The sequence below is a fragment of the Camelus ferus genome, chromosome 11 (assembly GCF_009834535.1).
Source record: "Camelus ferus isolate YT-003-E chromosome 11, BCGSAC_Cfer_1.0, whole genome shotgun sequence".
Classification (NCBI taxonomy): domain Eukaryota; kingdom Metazoa; phylum Chordata; class Mammalia; order Artiodactyla; family Camelidae; genus Camelus; species Camelus ferus.
Window position 1 is genome coordinate 23,317,190 of NC_045706.1, and position 25,095 is coordinate 23,342,284.

The 25,095-nt window shown below is 52.0% G+C and overlaps 1 protein-coding gene across 5 annotated transcripts in view; it reads right to left on the bottom strand.

Moving 5' to 3' along the window:
- The window catches only part of NEURL1 (neuralized E3 ubiquitin protein ligase 1), a 70,458-nt gene that overhangs the window by 13,362 nt on the left and 32,001 nt on the right, over positions 1-25,095 (bottom strand). The window contains exons 1-4 of one of the 5 annotated variants that reach the window (XM_032491007.1): positions 17,224-17,810; positions 17,044-17,049; positions 4,496-4,737; positions 3,766-4,087 (exon numbers count right to left, since the gene is read on the bottom strand). In XM_032491007.1, coding sequence (XP_032346898.1) covers positions 3,766-4,087; positions 4,496-4,737; positions 17,044-17,049; positions 17,224-17,305 — 652 coding nt within the window. In that variant the 5' untranslated portion in view covers positions 17,306-17,810. Of the gene's footprint in view, positions 1-3,765; positions 4,088-4,495; positions 4,738-13,596; positions 13,884-17,043; positions 17,050-17,223; positions 17,811-19,434; positions 19,626-25,095 lie in introns of those variants that run through there. The other 4 variants (XM_032491010.1, XM_032491009.1, XM_032491011.1 and 1 more) reach the window with 4 other exon arrangements.

Consider the following 25,095-nt stretch of genomic DNA (forward strand, 5'->3'; position numbering starts at 1 on the left):
GGAGCTCCCACCTAATACCCTCCTAATGCTCTCCTGGGCTCAGCCACAAACATTTTGATGTGGCAATAAGTCTTCTTGCACTGACCTTGTGCCCAGATCAGCTGAGAGATCTGAATTCCAGGCCCAGCCTGGGAGAATTTAGGCAGGCCCCTCCCATCTCTGGGCCATATTTTCTCTTCTTGAAAAACTTGACAGCAAGAAGCTGCCGAAGTTTCTGCTCTCATGGTGCTCTCCCCTATGATGCATGCACATACGCACCTATGCACACCCACTCTCCACAAGTCATACACTACCTTCCCACTTCACCCTTCCCCTGAAGGATCTGCTTCTCAACTGACTGCCAGTCCCCCACCTCTGAGCCAACACATACCCCTCCTGTCTGGCCTAAATTGTTCCTCCTCAACCAGTCTATTGTTTTTCCCTCCATTAGTTCCTGACTTGAAACTCATTTCCTACAGGAAGTCCTCCTGGATTGCTCCCCAGCTGCACTCCCACAGTTTCATTCTTTAGCTGCACGTTATTGTAGAACTGGATTTAAGTCACCTCAGAGCAGTCATATGGCATGTCCCCCAGTGTAAATAGTCTTCAGGGGGAGGGGGTGGGTTTCCAACTCAACTGTCTCTTCCAACCCCTGCATAGCACCTAGGCTGTGGTGGGCACAAAGGGTGCTCAGGAGCACCCTGTAAGTGGAATCCTGGCTCACCACAACTACTCTTCCTGAGCCAACATTTCTGAGAGGAGCAGGGAGACCTTGAAAACTGGGATAGGAACTTATCTCTTCAAGTATTAATCACCCCATAAAACTTGTGTTTATTTACTTGCTGGCAGGTCCTTCTTCCTGGAGGTAGGAAGCTGTTATTCTTGGAGATATCATCCCGGGCTTTGGCCAGGGCACCCATAGGGAAGAGGGTGACCTGCTGTGCATTCCAACATAACAGGGAGCCTGGAAGGCATGAAGCAAGACTGCTGGGGCCATGGTGTGGGCACCAGGGGGCCTAGGTGATGATTAGGGCAGTGGGGGCAGGGATGGGGACCCACTTGGAGGTGTCAATCAGGGAGAGACATCAGCCCCTGCCTCCACTCTGTTGGGGAAGACAGTCAATCTGTCCATGGCCTGACTTGTGGACCTACTATGTGCCAGGTACCCCAGGATGTCTCTGGTCTGAGGAGCAGATATTGGCCAGGGGAGGGTTTTGGCCACAGGTTCCAGATGAAGACAGGAGGGGACAGGGCAGGTCTGACAGAAAATCTCTAAAGATGAGACACTGGTTTGGGGGACAATCACCCCAGGAAAGACAGACCCATCCTTAGAGCCACCAAGACAGAGCAACTTCTTCAGAGGAGAAACTCAAAGGCAGCAGCTGAGGTGGGAAAGCAGAAGAGCTGAGGGACCTAGGTGGAGGGAGAGACAGGCCCAGAAAGACACAGGTGAAGTCACATGGCAAGCAAGGGGATGGGGAGACGGGAAATGAGGAGGAGAGGAAAGAGAAGGGAGGGAAACTGACCCTGAGACTGTACAGGGCAGCAGGCGTGTCCCGGGGGAAGGGGCAAAAAATGAGAGCACAGAGCAGTGTGCCACCTCTGAAGATGTCTTGGGTGGGTCTCCTTTCTTTTGTTCTTTTTTTAATAAAAAGAACAATCAATTTAAGAAGAATAAAATGAGATATTTGAATCTGCTAATTCACTTTAGGGGCCATAATCAGTGTTTGAAAATGCCCAGGGATTATGGTGATTTACAGCTGTGACAAGAATCAGCTAGGTCTTTGGCCTTATCCAGTGTACAGAGAAGAGCCTTATGGGAAATCCAAATGCAACCGAAAATACTGCCTGAAAACCCATTTATAGTCACACAGGGGGAATGAGGCCGGGCTAGGTAGGGCCATCTGGGCTCTACCCCAGGGTAGCGCCCTTCAGATTACTCCCCAGGCCCCTCCCTTGGCCCCTGAAGTTTGGAAGCCCCGCCTCACCTGGTATGTCCTGTTCATCCCTACCTCCATCCAGGCCCTCCTGAGACTTGTAGGCCCAGCCTAAGGCTCTTCTGCCAAGAAGTCTTCCTGGACTCCATCCTCCCTCACTGTCCTCAGCTTCCTCTGACTTCCTGCTTAAACCCAACCAGGGGGTAAGGCGAAAGGTACTGCTTTTGTTATCAGAAAACCCACTTCAAGTCCCAGCTCTGCCACATCCCTACAGAGACAAGCCAGGCTTTCCTTTGGCCTCAATTTTCCCCATTAAATAGGGACAAAAACCATTCCCTCCAGGTCCGGCTGCTGAGAGGTTAAATGAGACAACTGGATGGAAACCATCTCAGCAGATGGAAGGGATCCTATGACCACAGTGTTCAGCAATTTACTGTCCTCTCTTGGGTTGTGCCCTGATTGTGTCTGGAATGTTTGCTTTGTCTCCCTGATTCCCAGTGAGCTGGGGGCTGTCTGAGCAGAGCTGGGTCTACCTCAGCCCCACCCCACAACTCTTCCCTTCATCCAACAAGTCATCCATCCACCCCACTGCTCCCCTCCACACCCTGCAAATCTTCCTCAGAGTCCACCACACACCAGGCACAAATTCCACTCTGGAGAGGACCCTGGCTAGGGAAGATGTGGACCCCTCCCTCACACAGAAAGGCTTCTGATGATTACTCATTTCTTTGTTTCTTCTTTCACTTTTTCCCCCACTATTTTTTTTACTCAAATAAAAGTGTTTTGAAAAGAGCTTCACTGTTTCTAGGCTCTGAAGTCAGAAAGGACAAAAAGGAAAAACATTTCCCCACCACCTCCATGGCAGTTTTCTCTGCAGGGAGACAGGGAGAGGGATGGGAGCTGGGAAGAGCAAGTGCTGGTACCCAGGACTCTGCTGGGCACTTCACTCACAGCCTGTTTAAGTTGAATTTAATCTCCCTACCAACCCATTTTACAGATGGGGAAGCTGAGGTTCATCCAAGCTCCTCCTGGAGACACAGCCAATTTATCAATGGTTTGATCTGTACCCAGTATGTGTGTACAAGGAAGCCTGGCACTTTAGTAGCCCCAGGATACCTTCTGTGACTCCTCCTCCTCGCTTGCCTGAAGCAGCCTCACTCACTCTGGGAGCCCAGCAGCAGCCAGAAGAATCTTAGCCCCCCTAGTGCCTTCTGCTCTCCCCTCTTACCCTTTCACCCACATCCCTGCAAAAAGCACTAGGGTGGGGTTGGACCTCCTGGAAAGCTGCAGAGCCCAAGGGGCTAGGGATCACCTGGGACTGAGTGCTGGCTCTACTATTCACTTGCGGTGCCTCCTGGGGCTGATGGCAACCTCCCTGAGCTTGAGTCTCATCCATGGGCCCAGTGATGGAGACTTCTCCCCAGGGTGGCTACCAGGCGGCAATAACAAAGTGCCTCACTTAACAAAGTGCCTCATGGCAGGAACACAGCAACTGCTCTAGAGACTACAGTTACAGTGATTACTATTCATTACCCCCGGGGTGGGGTCTTTGAGGCTGCCATACATGATCACGATGATCGTGAAGGCCACACACTGCTCAGAGGCACAACTTGAGGGGCCATGGAGGGCAGAAATCTCACCAGGCTCCACTTGCCACAGCTGTGGGCCCGGAGGAAGGCGACACTCTGCAGTTCACATGAAAGCTCCCAGAGCTGTCCCCATGCCTGCGCGGCCCTGGGGCTGCTGCCAGCAGGGGAGGCGTCCCCATGCCTGATGAAACCAAGCCTCGTCAGAATGCAGCACCCGAAGGTGTGCCCTGCACCTAAGGGGCCAGAGGGAGGGCACTCACCAAGCAGCTGCACACCCCGCGTGAGGCCATAGACGTCCACCAGGGCCCAGAGCGGGTCGGCCGTGCGAACCCCATTGAAGAAGAGCATGGAGGCCGAGTCATTGATGCGGTAGAAGACACGGCCCTTCTTGTCCACCCAGAAGGCGATGATGTTGCCCTCGTTGGCAAACTCCTCGGGCAGCGCCTTGGCCCAGAAGCCGCTCTGGGACACCAGGTCAGGGCAGGCGTACTTGGGCAGAGAGTCAGGGTGGATGCGCGACGGGTCCTTGCTCGTGAAGCCCAGTCGCAGCGCCCCGCTCCAGCAGCACTGCTTCTTGGTAATCTGGGCGGTAGGGGGTTGGCCTCAGACAACCCCCAGCCCCGCCCGGCCTCTCCCCCACCATCAGTGAGCTCTGCAGACCACCCCCAGGCAGACTCCCATGGGGAGTCACACCGCCTGGCTCACCCACCAGCTGGGCTCCTTTCCATCCCCGGGGAGCCTCCCACCAGTCTAGTGAGAGCTAGTCCCCATGGTCACTCTTCTCCTCCGTTCCTTCTTTGTCACGCAGGGAAGGCTAAGAAAGGAGTAAGGAGGAGGGAAGAGAAAGAGGAGGGAAGAGGAAGAGGCAGTAGAGAGGAAGGAGAAGGTGCAGGGTGTAGTAATGGCCGTTAGCAGGAAGCAGGGACTTGGGGAGAAAGTCCAAAGGTGCCCGGGAGGATGCAGTGATGGGGGCAGGGAGGGAGGTCCCACCTTCAGCCTGACTTGTTCGTAGATGAGGACTGGGCGATTACTGAAGGTAATGGCGTTGCAGAAGCTGGCCTGCCTCTTGACGGCCTTGTGGCTGAGGTCCATAAGGATCTGGGAGCCCTTGGTGTGTGGGTGGAAGAGCAGTGGCGTGGCTGGTAGTCCCCCGCCGGGCAGCACCGGCGGGCAGTGCTTCTGCTTATGGTGGCATCGGTGAGAAGTGACAGGGAAGGGGCCCCCGATGGAATCTGTAAAGGAACAAGCCACAGTGTCAGAGAATTTGACAGTCCAAGAGTTGGACCAGGGTCCCCTAGGGAAGGGCAGAGGGCTGGGGCATAAGCAGAAGTCACCCACTGCCCAGGATTTCCACCATCATGGCCCCTTTTCACCATTGCCACTTTCTGCCACCATTCTTCTCCTGCTCCCATCTACTGCTACTTCCCACTTCACCATCCACCACCATTTATTATCCTTCCCTTCATCCTTCCCCCATCACCTCCCACCAACAACTACCCTCAGCCTTCCCCCTCTCCAACGCCACCACCACCACCAACTACCATCTACTGCTCCTCACTAGTACTTACCACCATTTACTTTACAGCCTCTACCATTGTGATAAACCATCATTCACAACCAATGTCCACCGTTATTCACTGTCACTACCACCATCATTTATTTTATTCAACAAATATTCATTATATATCTGCTGAACACCAAGCCCTGACTTAGGCACTGAAGATAAGGCATGAAACACATACATGGGTCCTATCCTCAAGAAAACAACAGTCCAGGAAGGGAGATAAGACACAGACAGAAATTGCAGTACAAATAGCAGATAGTGATAAGGGCCAAAAGGGTGTACAGGTAGGTCACTTCTCAGTGAAGGCCTCCTGGAGCAGGGGAGGAGGAGGAGAAGGCATTGGAGCTAGGCTGACAAGGTTGGGCTGTGGTGAACACATGCCCATGGGGCTGCCACTGGAGACCAGGAATGTGCAGGAAGCCTCTGCAGCATCAGCCTCAAGGCCATGCCCATCTCGTCCCTCCTCCACAGCCACCTCCCTCCTCCCCAGGCTGCCTTCCTGCTTTACACTGCCTGTGGCCTGCAACATCTTAGACACAGGTGGGCCTCTTCACCCAGGCTTCCTAGGAACTTGGATCTGCCTCAAGAACCCCTGGCCAGGAGGCACTGCACTTTCTTCCATAAACAGGGCTTGGTTCAGAAGGCACTTTACAAACATATGAGGTTGGCATCCAGGAGACAGTGCAGAGAGAGGAAAGAACATGGGATGCGGGGCTGGGTGGCTTGTGTCTGTCCCTATCTGGCCATGTGACTTGAGGAAGCCACCTCCCCTCTACGGCACAGTAAGAGCCATCCTGTGGTTCAAAGACATGTATCGGCAGCACTAATGCACAGCCTTGGCAGCTGGGGGCTTGGGACGGGGGGTTCATTTCTCCTCTAAGATCTGTGTCCCATCTATCAGGAAGGACAGCCCCTGCCCATCCTGTCTTCTTGAGAAAAGACACAGAGGATGGAGAAGATGGGGGTGGGGAAGTAGAAAGCCACAGAATTTAACCAAGGCCTTCCGGGATGTTTCAAACTGGTCCCTCCAAGGCAGACACTTAATAAAACAGAAAGCTTGGTCAGCATCAGGCCTGCCCAGAGGCCTTCCCCTCCCTAAAGGGAGAGGAGGGGTTTCCAGAAATGGGATGGAAGACAGGGAGCGGCGAGAGAAGGAAGGAGGAAGCCTGGGAGCCGAGAAGGCCCAGACTTTGGTCCAGACTATGTTTGCACTGGTTTGCATCACTCTGTTTCACTTTGCATCACTTTGTATTTTTGCTTCCTCCTTCCCAGAGGGCCCCAGACACCAGAATCCACAGTCCAGAGCTAGCCAGACACCCTGACCATCGGCCTCCTGGCCTCTCTGGAGTAGCTTCCTGTGTGCCAGGCCCATGAGTTGGGGACAACACAAGCTGAGGCTCACCTTGCTCACTAAGGAATCAACAACAGTGCTCAGGGGCTTTGAAAGCCGCCAAGCGGTAAGAGCTGGAATTGCTCGGAGGAGACCTAGACACCTAAAGAAGCTAAGTGATCCAGTGAATAGTGCAGAGCAGAGGCGGCCATTCCAGGGAAGGGGACAGTTGAGGTGAGAGCAAATGGTGGCACTGGCTACAGGTGTCCTGCCTGGAAGAGATGCCCAGTGGGCTCAAGCCTCAGACATAGCTTGACTCTTGCTTTCAAAAAATACTGTTGGTGAAAGGTAACATTACACACTATTAGGGCTGTATATATATGCAGAAATTAAGGCATAAAGGAAGAAATATTTGCTGGGTGAATGGATACCAAATATGGTACATCTATACAATGGAATACTACTCAGTAGTGGAAAAGGAATGAGCTAATGATAGGATCAGCAACATGGGTGAATTACAAAATCATCACACTGAGTGAAATAAGCCAGTTTTAAAAAAATGCAGACACAGTCCACTGAACAACTGCAGGGCCTCCCCTCCTTTCAAAACCCTTCCTCTCCCTCTACCCAGCCCCTACAGTACCAATTCTAGGAAATGAAAACTAAGCTAGACTGATAACAAGCAGATTGATGGTCACCTGGGGATGGTCGGGGAAGGGGAGGGATTACCAAGGGGCAAGGGAACACTTGGGGTGACAGATGACGGATGTGTTCACTGTCTTGATGTGATGGCTTCAGGGCTGTGTGCATATGTCAAAACCTATCCAATCATATACCTTAAATACCTGTGGCTTAGCGTTTGTCAATTATATTTCAATAAAGCAATTTTTTAACCTGCTGAGCCCAGCAGCTGATGAGAGCCTCCCCTATGGGGCCCCCACTCCAGCCTCTGCTCAGAACCCATGGACCAACTGCAGGGCCTCAACTTCCTTCAAAACACTTTCTCTCCTTCCCACCTAACCCAGTTGCGGTCCTGGGGCCCGGGGTAAAGATCCAGAAAACACTGGCTCAGGGCAAATATAGTGAAAACACCCAGGGACTAGAGACCCAGGCCCTGGAAGAACTATCCCCCAGGTCCTCCCGTCCACGGGGAGGGTGTTGGGTGGGCGAGGGCAACACAGGCCCAGTCTCCCAGGCCTCCAGGCAGAACAGATGGAGAATGGCAGATGGGGGAACCCTGGTCCCTGGGGGCTGAATGTGCACCCAGACGTGTGGCCTCAAAAAGTCACGCTTATGAGCACACACACATACCTGTGAGCACGTGAAGGTAACCCAGACCCCGGGAGACATAGGAGGGAGACAGACTTATACCTGCCCTGATCCATTAGGCCAGGAATCATACATTTACATATGAACTGTACACACACATACTCATGTACACATGGAGGTGCAAGACGGTACACACAAAACACATCTACCGCACATGGACCACACACATCTATTAGTAATGGCAGCCATTCATCAAGCGCTAACATGTGCCAGGCTCTGAACTGAGAGTTTTCCATATACTTACTGCTTTCACCATCACATCAAACGTATGAAGTAGGAGGGACAGAATAAGCCCATTTTACTGATAATGAATCAGCCTCAGAGAGATTGAGTGGCCTAAGGTCACACAGCCAGCAGGTAATCTAAATGCAGGGCTTGGGTCTTAGCCATTCAGCATTAACAGCCAAGAAAGCATGGGTTTGGTATGCTGGATACAACTTTTAAGATGCATTTTAAAATATGGTCATAACTATATACAAACAGCTCACAAAAGTCAATAACAAAAAACCAAACCTAATAAAAAAAATGGGCAGAAGACCTAAATAGACATTTCTTCAAAGACGACATACAGTTGGCTAATGAAAAGATGTTCAGTATTGCTAATTATCAGAGAAATGCAAATCAAAAGTATAATGAGGTATCACCTCATACTGGTCAGAATGGCCATCATTAAAGAGTCCACAAACAATAAATGGAGAACAAGGAACCCGCCTGCACTGTTGGTGGGAATATAATTTCGTGCAGCCACTATGGAAAACAGTATGGAGATTCCTTAAAAAACTAAAAATAGACTTACCATATGATCCAGCAATCCCACTCCTGGGCATATATCCAGAGAAAACTCTAATTCAAAAAGATACATGCACCCCAATGTTCACAGCAGCACCATTTATAACAAGTAAGATATGGAAGCAACCTAAATGTCCATCAACAGATAACTGGATAAAGAAGTTGTGGTATGTATATACAATGGAATACTACTCAGCCATAAAAAAGAATAGAATAATGCCATTTGTAGCAAGATGGATGGACCTAGAGACCATCATACTAAGTCAGAAAGAGAAAGACAAATATCATATGATATCACTTATATATGGAATCTTAAAAAAAAGATACAAATGAGCTTATTTACAAAAGAGAAACAGTCTCACAGACAGAAAATAAACTTATGGTTACCAAAGGAGAAAGGGGGGGAGGGATAAATTAGGAGTTTAGGATTAGCAGATAGACATTACATATATAAAATAAACAACAAGGTTGTAATACATAGCACAGGGAGCAACATTCAATATCTTATGATAACCTATAATAAAAAATTATATGTATATATATAAATGAATCACCATGCTGTACACCTGAAAATAACACAACACTGTAAATCAACTAAATGTCAATTTAAAAAATTTTTAATATGGTCATAACTGACAAAATATGAAAAAATATTCATCCACGTCCCACCTAAAATCATCTTGTGCAGCACACAGAGGGATGCCTGGCATTCTACTACATTGCCTTCACAATCCACATGTGTAAGCCGCCAGAACACAGAAATGCAAACCGTGTTTTCATACGTTGCCCTCATCCATTACTGACAGGATGGCAAAATGGTGCAGCCAAGGTGGAAAACGGCGAGACAGTTTCTTGTCAGTTACACACCTACCATATGACGCAGCAAATACACTCGTGGGCATGTCCCCAAGAGAAATGAAAACATCTGCACGATGACCCACCCACAAATGTACAGCAGCTTTATCCATAATAACCCAAACCTGGAAACAACTCAAACACCCTCCAGCTGGCGGATGAGTAAAGAACAGAGTGCACCCACACAATCAACACTCCTCTGCAATGAAAATGAACAGAACTATGACGCAATAAGAAGGACCCTCTGAAGCACGTGAGGTGAAAGAAGCCAGACTCGAAAGGCTACATGCAGTCTGATTCCATTTGTACAACATTCTGGAGTTTGGAGACGAGAAGAGATGGCTCCACGGCAGCACAAAGGAAGTTTTTATGGTGACAGAAATGTTCTTTATCTTTTGTGGTAGAGGTTACACAGCTTAGACATGTGTTGAAACTCACCAAACTATGCACTTAAAAAGGGTGAATGTTAGTGTCTATAAATTATACCTCAAAAGCAGCAACGACGACTAACCAACCAGGTCTTCATTAAGACACAGGAAAGGGAGGCTGGAATCTGACCACCTCAGCACCTATCACCCCACCGCAGGCAGTGCCGAGGATTTGGACCATCTGACAGAAGACCTCAAAGCTTCGTCAGACCTGCCACTCTCAGCCTTCAGTTCCCTCCACTTCTGTGAAGAAGTGTTGCTGTTCCCTGCCCACTGTGGGTTTGAGGAGACACTTGGGCAGCCCCAAAACACCTTCACTGATTCCTGGGCCTGCCAAGTCTTGTGCCAGCCTCTTCTTCCCACAGTGTGGTCTCTACCCAGTGAGCCACCTCTGTGGGGAATGACATGAAAACCCTGACTTGCTGAGCATCTCCTACCTGTGGACCAAGGCCACTTGCTGCTTGGCAGGCCCCAACTGAACTCCTAACCCTAACCTGCCAGCCCCACCATGCTCCCAGGCCACAGTAGAGTCATTGAGTGCCCCACCTCCAACTTGCCAGTTCCATCTCAGAAATAAACATCCCTGGGCTCTGGCCCCTCCTGTCCTCCCTGCTTCCATGGCCCTGGCTCAGGCCCCATCACTTCTCTTTGAACAAGAGCCAGGACCACCACATACAGCCACGTAGACTCTGCCCTGTATGCCTCTGGGGCACCATTCTCATGGACTACAATAAGAATGATGACCCACAGAGGTGTCCAATGTGGCGGCCCCAACCCGGGTGATCACCACCCCTCCAACACCTGCTGTCCCTGCTTCTGCTATCTCCCTCCTCGCTCTCAGCTGGCATTATGATCCCAGAAGAGGAAGGAGAGAAAGTAAAGTGAGAATTAACCCTGAGCACAGCTCAAATGCCAAGGGCCAGAGGGGCAGCTTGCGGGCAGGGATTCTTACCTATACCATCCAGAAGGGCTCCCTCCCTGCAACTTCACATACACTGTGACCTCACAGAATCCCCATTCTATGGATGAATGAGTTGCAATTTCAGACTGGTTAACCAACTTGGCTTGAGGTCACATAGCAATTAAGTGGCAGAGCTGGGACCTGAGCCCTGATCTCCCAATGCCATGTCCAGGGTCCTTCACCAGGCTCAGCGTCTAATACCAGAGCTCATTTTCTCCATGAGTCCAAGACGGCAGGCATGGTGGGGAAAGGCTGCATGGAGAAGGTGTGGACCAATCCCAGCCAGGGGAGCAGCCAAGCAAAGGGCCTAAAGATGCAGGCCTGTGAGCTACACAGCTGCTCGCCCAGTGGCCAGTGGTCCTGGGTAGAGTCCCAGTCTCTCCATCAGCTCCCAGCAGAGCTCCCGGGGAGGCTCCCCTTAGAGACAGGTTTACAAGCTTCCTGGGAGCCACAGTGGGGGCAACCCCCTCAGGCGAGGCTGCTGTTGACACAATGGAAACTCCCCTGAGCTCCCCATCACCCTCCCCTCAGCCCATTCCTTCTGAGCATTTATGAGCTGCCAGACACAAGCCTGGCCAGCCCTCCGGGTGACCTTCAGCCAGCGCCGGACCACATTCCTGCCTCTTGGTGTGGTCCCAGGCAGAGATGCCGAGACAATGTAGCCTCCAGAGTGACCCCCCCCCCTACTGCCCCGGCTCAAGCTCTGCCCCAGAACCATTCTGGCAGAGCCCTGGATGCCCAGGCTGGGTTGAGCTGGGCTGCCAAAGAGAGACAGGGAGGGAGCAATACCAATGACAATAACCAACCTCTATGTGGCTTAGCAGGCAGTGTTTTCATTTTGCCCTCAGTGCCACTATGACATTGTGGGCCTCCAAACCCAACTGTGAGACCTCATTTTTCTCATCTGTAAAATGGAGATCATGGCAGACCTTTATGAGGTTAAAGAGGTGCTATATGTAAAACTAACTCAGTCATTAAAAAGTCCACAAACGATAAACGCTGGAGAGGGTATGGAGAAAAAGGAACCCTCCTACACTGTTGCTGGAAAGTAATTTGGTGCAGCCATTTTGGAGGACAGTATGGAGACTCCTTAAAAAACTAAAAATAGAACTACCATATGATCCAGCAATCCCACTCCTGGGCATATATATGGAGAAAAATATAGTTTGAAAAGACAGATGAATTCCAATATTCACAGCAGCACTATTTACAATAGCCAAGACATGGAAACAACTCAAATGTTCCTCGACAGATGACTAGATAAGGAAGTCGTGGTATAGACACACAATGGAATACTACTCAGCCATAAAAAAGAATAAAATGCCATTTGCAGCAACACTGATGGACCTGGAGATCATCATTCTAAGTAAAGTAAGCCAGAAAGAGAAAGAAAAATACCTTATGATATAACTTATATGGCAATCTAAAAAAAATACACAAATGAATTTATCTACAAAACAGAAACAGACTCACACATAAAGAGAACAAACTTATGATTACTGGGGGGATAAAGAGGGTGGGAAGGGATGAACTGGGAGTTTGAAGGAAATGTTAGGTATCTTGATTTTGGTGCTTTCATAGGTATATACATCTATCAAAATTCATCAAATTGTACAACTGAAATATGTGTAGTTTACAGAAAGTATACCACAATAAAGTCATTTAAAGTTTTTTTAAATAAAATAAATAATAAATTAAAAAACAAACCCAGTAAGTGGCTGTTATAATGGTTATTAATGATTCTGTTAATATATATTACTAATTAATCATTGTTAATAATAACTATATTTTTATTGTTGCAACTGACACCCATTTGTGCTCTCTGACACCTCTGCTCAAGCCACTTCTCCTGCCCTGTGTATCTTCTCTCCCAGCCCCTCCTACACCTCTCCAAATCCCACCTATATTTCAAGCCCCAGCTGGATTCCACTGTGTTCAAGATCAACTTGCTCTGGGCCCGAGGACCTGAATACCAGGGCTGGCATGATCATTTGCATCTCCAAAGAGGCAGGTTTGTCTCACTTTCTGGATAGTACAGCAGGGCAAAAAGCAAGAGCCCTGGAGGCAGGAGGCCCTGGGTTCAAAACCTGGCCAGGCCACAGACTTGCTGTGTGACTTTGGGCAAGTTGCTTCACCTCTCTGAAACTTAATTTCTTTCTCTGTAAAATGGGGTCATCATAGCTGCCCTGCCCACCTCTCCAGGCAATTGTGGGAACCCAGTGAGTTCATGGGTGTGAAAGAATTTTTCAAAGTTTAACACCTGATCCCAACATAAGGTCTTATTTTCTCTTGTGAAAGCAACAACCACCACCATAGGAAAGATCAGTTCCTTTCAGCCCAGTGGGAGGCTGGACTCTTCCATTTTAAATTATCCCAAACACCCAAATCCCAGTTTGCCAGGCTTGTACTGATTTGGACTACTTTACATGCATTCACTGAACAGGGGTTCCTCTGGGGGAAAGACTTGAGAGATGTGGGAGAGCCGGTGGGAAGGGGCCTTGGGTGAGAGAGATGATTGTAAAACTGTGCAGATGTGAACTTCTCTGGGTTCCTCCAAGTGGCCCACCTCCCTCACCAGACTCTTGCCTCAAACCTGGCCCAGGCCCATCTCTCTGCTGGGAACCATTCCTTCCTCCTTCCCAGCTATAAGCCTGCCTTTTCCTAACTCATCCTGGGGACCTTGATTTTAAAGCCCACTTTCTCCCAGAAGTCTCTCTGATCCCTAGACCAGTCCAGGGATCCCACATGCCCCGAACAGAGCCTCCATCACCCAGGCAGCCTTTCTCAAATCTGGCTCCTCCACAAAATTAAGCCCAAACGCCTCGAGACACCCACTGTATGCAATGCACTGACTTGTCTTCTTCACACCCGGAATGGTCCTGGGCACATGCGATCCTTGATGGAGAGAAAAGAGTCACTCAGATCATCTTCTGTGTTCTCAGTGCAGCTTTATGGCTAGGAAAGGCTGCAGGCTTATTTGTGTGTCTCCCTGATGGACTGTGAGCCTCCTGAGAGCAGAGTGTTGTTCTTTTTACTGCCATCTCCCCAGTGCCTAGCTCAGAGCACACAGCAGGCGCTCAGTGAAAGCAGTTGAATGAACTGCCACTGTTCAGTTCTTCAATCCACACTGATCAATAACTGGCCATTGTGCAAGGAGCACCTACTTGGTGCCTTGCCCTTTCTGGTGTCCTGTGGAGAAATTAGAGAAAAAGGAGACACTAAAGGGACAACTTCCTTCACTGCCAGCACCAGGTTCCCACACTGCAAGCCTGACTACAGCCCTGCCTGCTTAAGAACCTTCAAGAGCTCCCCACTTACCTGCAGGAAGGAGAAAAATCACAAGATTTGAGTCACCAGATGCCTTTCATGTACAACCTCATCTAACCCTCCCAACCCCTGAAAGTTAGGTATCTGCAGTTAGCAGCCTCTCAGATGCCCCAGAGGTCCCCATATTCACCTCCTGGCAGTCATGCCATTTTTTAATCCTCTCCGCTTGTGTGTGGAGTGCACCTAGCAACCAGCTTCTAACAAATTGTATCCAGTTGAAGTGATGGGATATCACTCCCAAGACTGGGTTATAAAAAGCCTTTGGCCTCCATCTTGGTTACTTTCTTTTGCCTCTCTCAGGTCGCTCCCTCTGGGGAAGCCAGCTGGGGTGTGGTCAGGCAGCCCTGCGGAGAAGCCCACGTGGGAGGGACCAAGGATCACCAGTCACCATGGGACTTGGAGATGGATGTCCCTCCAGACAAGCCCTTCAGATGAACCCACAGCCCCAACCAACAGCTTGACTGTAACCTCCCGAGAGAATTCAGGCTGGAGGCACCTAGCTAAACTGTGTCAAGATTCCTGACCTACAGAAAATGTGACATAATTAAATGTTTGTTTGCTGTTTTCAGCCACCAACTTTTGGGTCATTTGTTACACAGCAATATAGTATCACTTAGTTCCATTTTATAGATGAGGAAACAGAGGCTCTGAGAGGCAGTAACTTGCCCAGGGTCACACAGCTAGTAAGAGGTCTGCAGATCTGTCTGGCTCTGCAGCTGTCCTCACTGGGCCCCAGCTAGTTGGCCAGTATGCTTGGTTCCCTCTGCCCTACATGAACCCTCCACTCCATCCTGGTCAGTTTCTCCATGGCCTCTGCAGCCCCCATGCATTCGGCTTTGTGGTTTAGGGTTAGGGGCCATGTTAGCACCTGATCATGTGCTATGTGTACAGCAGGTCCGGCTGCTCCCTGGAAGACTGAGTGAGTCCACAGGGACGAGGTGGGCAAAGGAGAGTGGGCAGGATGGGCACCCTCACTGCCAAATCCATCTCTACACAGAGCCTCCTGCTCTCATTCACTCTACAACCTCCCAGGCTCAGACATTTCCAACAGCCAGATGTGCAAATGAATGTGTCTCCCAATATCCTCACAGCAGGGAGGGAACCAGACCTTCTCCTCCCCTCCCCCATCCCACCCCAAGATTCCAGAAGGGAACTCCAGATGGTAACTATTCTGAGTTCAGCTCCCTGTCCTTGCCTTCCCAGTGCCCGCCCCCACCTCAAAGCCCCCATGTCAGGCCTGAGAGAACGAGAGGGAGCATGGCTCAGTCACACACCACACAGACCATCTCTCTTAGTTTCCCTTACACAAATCCACACTCTCTCCTTTGCACATGTGCATACACAAGCAGCCAGTGTGTGTGCCTAATGTTGGACACAGCACCCAGGGAATGCTCTGTCCTGGGGGCCCACCAGAGCTGAAGGAGGCAGAAGATGCCATCTTGGTCCTTAGAGACAGCCAGACGCATGTGTGTGTACACACCTGCAAGCACACACTGGCCTGGAGGAGCCTCTGTGGAAACCTTCACATCCATTTACAGAGGGCTTACTGTGGACCAGGTGTACTGCCCTTTATGCCTGACCTTATCACCTGCAACTTATGGAAATGGACAGTGAGACTCAGACAAAGGGACTGATCCAAAGTCACACAGCCAGTAAGAGCAAAACAGGATTCAAACCCACCAAGAACACCCGTCCGCTCCCTCTCCAGCCTGGCCTGGCCTGTTGCCCAGCTGAAGGCTCATGTTTTTCATCCCATCTGCACCCCACAGGCCTCCTGCAGCACCAACTGCCATGTGGTCCAGCAGCCCAGGACCCAGACCCCACATACTTCCCTCTTACTCATTGACCAAGTGTCTGCTGGGTGCCACTGGATGCCAGACACTAGGCTGAGTGAAGAGAACACAGAGATGGATCAACCTGATCCCTCCTCCCCAGGGCCCACAGGCACGAGTGGGATGTGGGTGCGTATGTTACATGTGTTCACAGACACAGCTGACAGGTTGTAGGGAGCTCACCTTGGCCTAAGCCTCCAGAGCAGCTGCAAGGAGGCAGGCGGCTCCTTCTGTGCTAATCCCAGGTCTCCTAAGTCCCCATGATGGCCTCCTGGCTGCTGCCTGAGGGAGAATTAAGGAACCCAAGGAAGGGAAGCGGGGAGTCAGCTGTGCAAGGCCTGGCTTCCCTCTGGGCCACTAGCTCCATGACCTCAGTCGGCCATTTCCCTTTCTGAGCCACAGCATGCCCCTCTGTGAAAGGACAGTGCAGGAATCAATCTCTCAGGTCCCTACACCCCAGCATCTGGGGTTTGTTGGTCCAGACACCAACCTGGGGATGACATGTATGTGTGTGTGTGTGTGTGTGTGTGTGTGTGTGTGTGTGTGTTGTGTGACATCCACAACAGGTCTGTTCCTTGCCCTGGGGGGGAGCATTAAAGGAGGCAAAGGAGGCAGGGAAGGGAGGAGATAGGAGAGGAGGAGAGGGGAGGCTTCCCAGTATTTCAGCCACCTCCCTCCATGCTCTCCCCAACCCCCATGCAGCCCTCAAGACAGGGAGCAGCTCTGGAAACCTGCCTGATGAAAGAGATCAAGTGTGTAACTGCCGAAGCCATTTTCCAAATGAGAATTAATTCCTCCCAAGGGTCCCCTGCCAGGCTGGTCCCAGAGGAGCCCGACTCCTCACCAACAGCCCCACCACACACACACACACACACACACGACTCATGCAGAAACACTAAACACTGATATCTACGGAATAACAGTACTATGAATGTTGCTGTTCACATATGGAAATACAGAAACAATAACACTGTCTCTTAAATACGACACAGATAAGTACACAGTACGTGGGTTCACACCCAGAGGCCTAACACACAGACGCGCGATCCGCAGACACCAGAAACATAAACAGCCAGGACACGTCCACAAACACACAAGCAGATAAGCCCACACAACCCCTCACCTCTCGCTGTAACCCAGCAATACCACATCTTCAGCTTGAACCAAATCAAAGCCCCAAGGCTCTTTGTGAAAATACAACGGGGAACTATGTAACTATGTCCTCAGGAATCGGGCTGCAGGACTGAGGGCTCCCCAGGATGAAGCAACCCCCCTGCATCTCTTCCCATTTCTCCCAACTCACCTCCTAGAAGGGGGTGACACCAGAGGCACAGGTGTGGGGGTGTGTAGGCATGACACGGGTGAGGACATTTGAGGACATGCATGCAGGGGTCCTGGCTAAAGGGCTAGGTGGGCACTGACAACCCCGACAACCCCTCTCCACAACCCCCAACTCCTGTCGCCTATTGGTGTGGATGAGAGGCTGAGGCAGGGGCCAGGGCCAGCTTAGAGGGGGCCCAGCCTTAGGAGGGTGGTCCCGGCAAAGGGGTGGGGGCCAAGGCATATGGGGCATTGGGTTAACATTCACCAGTGGCCACCCATTTGATTAGCACTCACTCAATGGCTAGAGTTCTCGGTGCACCCCAAGCTATCCTCCTGTCCCCACTGGGAGAGGGAGGAATAGAACCCTGGCCTCAGAATGCCTCTCCAAGCCCTTTTGGCTTCCCCCACATTAAGTCCTTATTCACAGTGTCTCCAGTGATCCTCATGATACTCCTATGAGGAGGCTACTATTATTAGCCCATTGACAGATGAAAAAACCAAGGCTCAGAGAGACACTTGCCCTTGCTACCACCCACGTCTATCTACTCCAGAGCATCAGCTCTTGACGGCCACATGCCATCTCAGGGAGTCTTGGGGTCCTCACTCCCCTCTGAAGCCTGTGATCCAAGGCAGCTGGAGGACAGTGTGCTGCGTCCTGAGCCTGTGCTGAGGGCCTCTCTGTCTTCCCAGGCCACGGGCCTGCCCAAGTCTGACTCCAGTGGAAAATGCCAGTTGACTCTAGACCCTCTGCCAACAGGCCCCACTGGGGCCAATGAGCCCAGAGTGGAGCCCCTGCCCCACAGACAGGCGGGGCCAGGCCCAGGTCAGCCCAGTCCGAGTCTCAGGCCAAGGCGCAGGCCACTGGCACTGCCCTTGACCAGCTCCGGATTATGTGTCTTCCAGTGCCTTCCATCTGTCACTTAGCCCTCTGGGCCCAGGACAAAATTCATTTCCTTTTAAGAGAGTCCATGATTTGTTTTTCTCATGTTTCCTTCTCTGCCTTTTTCTTTTTTAATTAGAAACTACTCTCTCAAAAAAAAAAAAAAGAAAGAAAGAAAGAAATTACTCTCTCAAAGTCCAGATCCTGGAAGGGGTAAGTCACCTGGTCCCCAGTCCTGGCCAGGGCTTCCCACTCACTCCTGCCTCCACCCTCCTTCCTCCCTGGGCCTCTCCCAGTTCCTCGGTGCCCACTAACCCAGCAGATGGAGGCTGCCCCACCTTCTAATGCCCTGTCTGCACACAGGGGAGTGTGGAGGGACTCCCCAAGGTCAGCCCACGCTCTTCTGGCACCAGCCAGTTCGGACAGGAACCCCAGCTCCTGGGGCCCAGTGATGACAAAACAAGGCCCTGGGAAGGCTTCCTCTTCTGGGTCTGGTGCCACATCGGCCATGTTACTCCCAAGTCCACAGCACTCGAGCCAGGCAGATGAGGGGACAGGAGTAAGGGCAAGCAGGAGCCACCCAGCCCTCCTCCCTCCCACCCCTTCACCTGTCTGCCTGTTCACCTGTCTGAGGTCTGTCTGACCATGGACATGAACCCCAGGGGTCAGAAGTTCACTGACCTTTCCGGTAGAGTACACGCTTTGAGAACCCAGGGCAGGCAATGTGGGGGTGTCACTTGCACCCCTGTGCACTTAGGCACAAGCTGACACAGGTACACACCCACAGACACCTCCAACGCATATTCATGAGCACACACACACTCATGCACACACGCATGTGCCCACACATCTCTCCACGGCTCCATCACGGAACACAGCGCTGACCTCCATGGCCAGTATCCCAGGACTCACAAACAGGTCCCCTCAGCTGTCTAACTGGTTTGCCTCAGTTCTAGGAGAGGGGAGTATGAACACCGGGACCTCACATCCCAACTGGGGGCTGGTCAGCGCTCTGGGGAGGTAAGAGGACAAGGAGACTTTGTGGGGAGACTCAGCTGCCTGACCTCCTGCTGGCTGCCAGGGAAAGACCCCTCTTTCTGCTTTTCCAAGCCCTGCCTTGCCTTCCCTCACCCTAGTGCCTGTCACCCAAAGGTACCCTCTCCCACAGCCTCAGAGCCCACCAAGGCGTGAAGGAGCGGGGTGGGGAGTTCGTGGCCATGCCCTCAGCCCCAGTGGTCTTCGCACCCAGCCTCCCCAGGTGGTCCCTAGGCTGGAGATGGGCAGACCCTCGGGTATCAGCTGGGGCCTTACCGTGGAGGGTGCTCCGGGTGATCTGTCCCCCCATCACCGGCAGCGGGTAGCACAGCCACCTCCGTTTGGCCGGCTGGCCTCGTCACCGAGCCGCCCTGGCGGCCAGCTCCCCTCCTCCTGCCCCCCCTCCTCCTCCGTGGCCAGCAGCAGCCGGCATGGCAGGGCCGAGCCCACCCCTCCCGCGCCCCCACGCACTCCCTCCCGCACACCCCGCAAAGCCAGCCACACACACACACACACGTACACACACCCCTCTGGCCCTGCTCACAGCGCCTCCCAGCTCCCACCCACTCCTGGAGCCTCCCCCACCTCCCCGTGCTGCTGGTACAGGCGATGGGATCTGTCATGTTTATTTACATAAGGAGGAGGAGACTGGAGGCTTCCTGAAATAGCAGAGCTCCAGAAAGAGCTGGAGATGCCCCAGCCGGAGCAGAAACACACACATGCATACACACACACACACCACGTGTACACATACACTCATACACACACGCGTGCATGCACATGCACGCACACTTGCACATTCCCCGTCACACACCTCACAGACACACACGCACACAACCTCACCATTCGCCAGTCACTCACGTGCCATTATGCACCCACTACATGCAGACCTCGGGGGAGGTGACGGGACACCATGGTGAGCAAGACAGACATTGTCCCTTCCCTCAAAGGGCTTACAATCTGGCTAGTGCAGCTTAATGACAAAGAGCTGACATCACTCCGATCTTGCAGGGTCTTTTGCAAGTGCTTTATGAGGATTAACTCCTTTGGGCCTCACAGGCTGAATGATGAGGTCAGTATATTGTTATTATCAGTAGGTACCATTGTTGTTATCTTACAGATGAGAAAACTGAGACAAAGAGGTTACCTACCTGGAAGGTGGCGGGCTGGGATGCAAACCCAGGCAATCTGGTACTGGACTCCACACTTTACTGCCACACCAAACCATCCTTTTAATCACAGACATACAAAACACACACCAATATATACAGACCACACTACCATCTACACCACATCAACATGGGCTCATCAGCACTTAAAAGCGTGCACCATTGTGCACACTTAGCCACCTTCTGCCCACCAGTACACACACCTATACCTACACACCTCGCAATGTACACACACACTCCCAAAGACTCGCTACATCTCTGGAGAAATCTTAAGGTGAAGAACCTGGCATCCCACACTCGGGTGAGAGGGAAAGGTGCAGACAGAGGGCAGAGGGCAGTGGGAGGGCAGGGCCCTCTAGCCCCAGGCAAGCACATTGGTATCCCAAGGCATCATCAAAAGAGCGGCCACCATGCACTGAGTGTTCTGTGTGCAGCAGGCACTGCGCGGACTCTCTGACTTTTATTCCGAGTGGCAGGGGCTTCTGTTAGGTTCTTTTTACAGAAAAGAAAGTGGAGGCTGACATGCTCAGGTTACCCAGCAGGTCAGAGGCAGAGCCAGGACTCAAGCAGGGACAATCTCCCAGACATCACTCATCAGAGGCTCTCTCAGGACAGGTGCCTCTCCCAGGATAACAAGACCGCTCCCTCCTCCCAGACCCTGGCTCAGCCCCCAGCTCCTGGCCCCAGGGCCAGGGATCCGGGTTCCCAGGGAAGGATCTGGGTGGGGAGGGAAGGTCAGTGGGTAGAGGGGTGGGGGCTGGGGAAGGAGCCTTGGGAAAGGTGAGGGCTGCCCCATAGCAGATGGAACTCAGAGACCTGGACACTGAGGGGCTGTGCTGGGCCCTGTGCTCTCAATCAGGACCCTGTTGCTGCAGTCGTCTGCAGTGGGTCTAGGGGAGGGGAGGAGAGGGTGGCAGGGTGGAGATGGGGGAGGGGCGGGGATGGGAGGGGTGGAGATGAGGGGGGCATCCGGCCTGACCTTATGTCACCAGCCAGAGAGCTAGGTAGGCCCAGGGTGGGAAAGCCCACAAGCCCATGGTGCTACACCTCCCCTGGACCAGAGGCCTGCCTGAGACTTCTCCCTGGGAGAAGCTGTGACACCCGATTCCACACAAGGTCACTCCTTCCTACAGGTACATGCTTACTCGTGGCTGTGCACGGCCACAAGTACATGCACACCCTTGCTCCATGGCACATGTACCCAGTTCCTCCAGGAAAGGGAGGCTAAGTCAAAATCTGACCAAGAGAAAATAACCCAAACACCTTTTGTGGGGTAAATAATCACAGAAATAGCAAACACCAGGCCTTACTGTGTGCCAGGCAGTTCTAAGCAGATTACACATATTAACTTGTTCAATCCTCACAGCAATCCTAAGAGATCAGATACATTCTTATGTCCATTTTACAGATGAGGAAACTGAGGCAAAGAGGCTGCTCTGGAGGCTGTTCCTTCAGCAGCAGAGTCAGCCCCCCTCAACCTGCCTGTCTTTAGATGCACCAGCTAGGTGCCTCCCCACCAAATGCCCCCGGTTAGCCAGCCTCATCTTCCCACCTACCCCCAGCACTGGGAACACCTCTTCTGGGAAGGCCTCCTAGGGCCCCAGGTGCACACTGAGTCCCCATTTTTGAAGCTTGTCTCTCTTCTGAGCACGAGCTATGCCTCTCCTAACTCCCTGTCTTACTCTACTCTATACAGAGGCAGCCATGAACTGGCTGTGGCCCCATCTGCTTGCCCCGGCTTCTTGGCTGCATCTCAGCAATTCAACATGGCCAACATTTACTGAGCACCTACTATGTGCCAGACACTAAGCTATGCACTGGGGATGCCACAGTGATCAATAATAGACAGGCCCTGGCTCTTGTGGGCTTACAGTCCAGAGGGAAACATATATCTATCAAGTAGTGGAGTAAGAAATAATCACAATCCTAGAAAAGTGTTCTGAAATAAAGGAACAAGGTTCTGGGGGGCTGGGGCAGGCTTTCCTGAAAACCTACAGTGAAGGATAAGCAGGCATGTCCCTGCATTGCAGAGGTAGGTTAGGGAGTGCTCCAAGGAGTGAGTATAATATGTGCAAAGGCCCTGTGGCTGGAGGGAGCCCAGCCCATTCAAGAAGCAAAGTTGGTATGGCTGGAGCAGGGACAGCAGGAAGAGCCTGGGGGAATTTTCTGATGACAAGCCAAGGGGGGCTGGGGATACACCAGAAGGGCCTTGAAGAGCAGGGTGAAGAATATAGTCTTTTTCCTGAGAGCAGTAGGAGACCCCTGACAGGTTTCATCAGGGAGGCAACGAGACCAGGCCCACATTGCTAAAAGGTCACTCCACCATCTGGTGTGTGGAACGTATGGGAGGAGGCAGAGGTGCGGGATAGTTCGGGGGGAACAGTGACATCTATGGGGTTGGGCCTGTCCCTGATTCTCCCTCGCTCCTCAGGCCTAGCATCGTGCCCACCCAGAGCTGGCTCTCAGAAAACCTCTCACCCATAGAACTGAATTTGTGTAATTCTCTGGAGACAGACTCGGGGGAAGGGACCAAGCAGGGATGGGAGGGGTAGGGGCAGGTGAGTCCTTCATGTGGGCGGCAGTCCTCTCTCTGGCCCCTTAAGTGAGACTGGGGAAGGGAACAGGGACATGGACTGGGCGGCCCCTGGGCCTTCATGGCACCAGTGTCTGAGGAGTTTTCCAGCAGACTTTCCTGGGTCCCGTTTCCTACAAATCCACTTCCCCAATTTAAACAGGAAGTGGCAACGCCCTGTGTCTGAGGGTTCCCCCTCATTTCCCCAGGGCAACATCCAGGCCTTTACAGATGACGTGGCAGCCAGTGCTGCACCCCTTCTCTATTTTATTCTTTGGGGCATCACGTAAAATTTTATTTGACCAAAGGATTTTGTAACTAAAAGGGTAACACTGACCTCCACCATTCATTCATCCACCCAACATTCATTGAGTGCTGTGACCCACTTGTGAGCAAGACCCAATTTCTGCCTTCAGAAGCCAAGCAGGAGCCATGCTGTGATCAAGGGATGAGGTTCCCTTGGCTCTGCCTGAGTGTTGTTTGCAAGGCTTTGTTCTGTAGCCAGAGAGGCTGTGTAAAGGGGAATCAACAAGCAAATCTACAGAAGCAACTACTGAACACCTACTGTGTGCCAGGCACTGCATTTCACATACACAACCACACAGAACCCCTATAACACCCCTGCAGGGTTATAGTTATATAGCCCATCTTGCAGGCTATAACACTGAGGCTCAGAGAGGTTACACTGAATGCAAGACAAGCCAGAGTTCAAACTCAGATCTGCCCAACATCAAAATTCATGCTCTATCCAGAAAAGGTCAAAGGATTGGGGGTCTTCTTACTTGGGGAAAAGAAGACAAGGGGACAGTGAACCTTCTCCTTAAGGAATCAGAGGGATTCCAAGGTAGAGGCAGAGCCTAGGAATTTTCCAGTATATAAAGGGTGGCATCCCAGGAATGGCACACAAATGAAGGCAGGGGAGACTGTGGGTTTCCCATCCGCTAACAGGAAACCCCAACCAGGGAATCTTAGAGAAAGTAGACCGTCCATGACCTGGGAGAGGGCTATAAAACCCCAAAGCACACAGGCAGAAGGCAGGGCTGGGTGTGCCTTTGGGGAGCAACTGAGAAATCCTACCTGGGCTTCAGAAGGAACTCCTCCCTTTCTGGCTAGCCTCTGGCTGCATCTGCCCTCTGACCCCATCCAGAACCTCCATCTCCTTGGCTCTCTGAACCCATTTAGCTTCTGCGATCCTCCCCTGACCAAGGCCCTCCTCCTCTCTCTGCCATCTGTCTCCTGACTCCCTTCCACCTGCTCCTCCTCCCTCTTGGGCACCATCTCGGTCTCCATGGTGAGCTCCCCACCTCAACCCTCTCCTCACCACATCCTTTCTCATCCACATCTCCCAAGGCCCAGCACCCACTTAGAACTTAAGTCTAGGGCAGATCCAGGAACTGCAGAATAAAACTGGAACAAGTTCCCTGGACAACAGAAGCCATGGAAATCACAGGCTCCAAGATCTCTGAGGGGGAGGAACCTCAAGAGAGTGCTGGGTCCAGCCACCGCCTTCAGGTGTAACACAGGAGGCCCGACAAGTCGTAGACTCTCCCATGGTCACACAGCGGGTACAGGATAGGGAGGATCTGAACTCAGGTTTAATGCCTCCTGGTGTTTTACACAGCACACTGGTCAGGGCACCGGGAGACAAGACAGGACCAGGAGAGGGAGTAACCTTCTCTGTCTGAGGTGGGCAGAGGGGACTGGTATCCGGAGAAGTCCGTAAAGAGAGGTCAGGGATGGGAGACATCCCTGATGGGAGGAGCTGGGAGGCCACTCTTGGTTGCTATAGTGTATTTATTTTTTAATCAAAAACAAGGGATAATTTTATTAAGCTGATGAGTCACCTGGCATTTGGGGCTTAAGGCCGAACTGCCAGGGCCATCCTCCCTGCCGTATCAGACTGAGCCTGGTGCTGGAGAATGGGGGTGGGGCAGCAGGGACCCCCCCCCCCTCAACCAAAGCTTCCTCCCCTGCCCAGAACCAGGATGAGAGAGGAGGATGCTGCCTCGAGTCCAGGAGAGCGAGAACACGTGGAGTTGAGGGCAAAGACGCAGAGACAGACAGCCTGAGCTGTGGCTGCAGGAAAACTGGAGCCAGGGAGCCCACAGGGCGTCCTCAGGGGCTGGGACAGGTGCCCCAGCAGTGACAGCTGCCAGCCGCCCAGGATGATGGGAACACAACAGGTGCAGAGGCGGG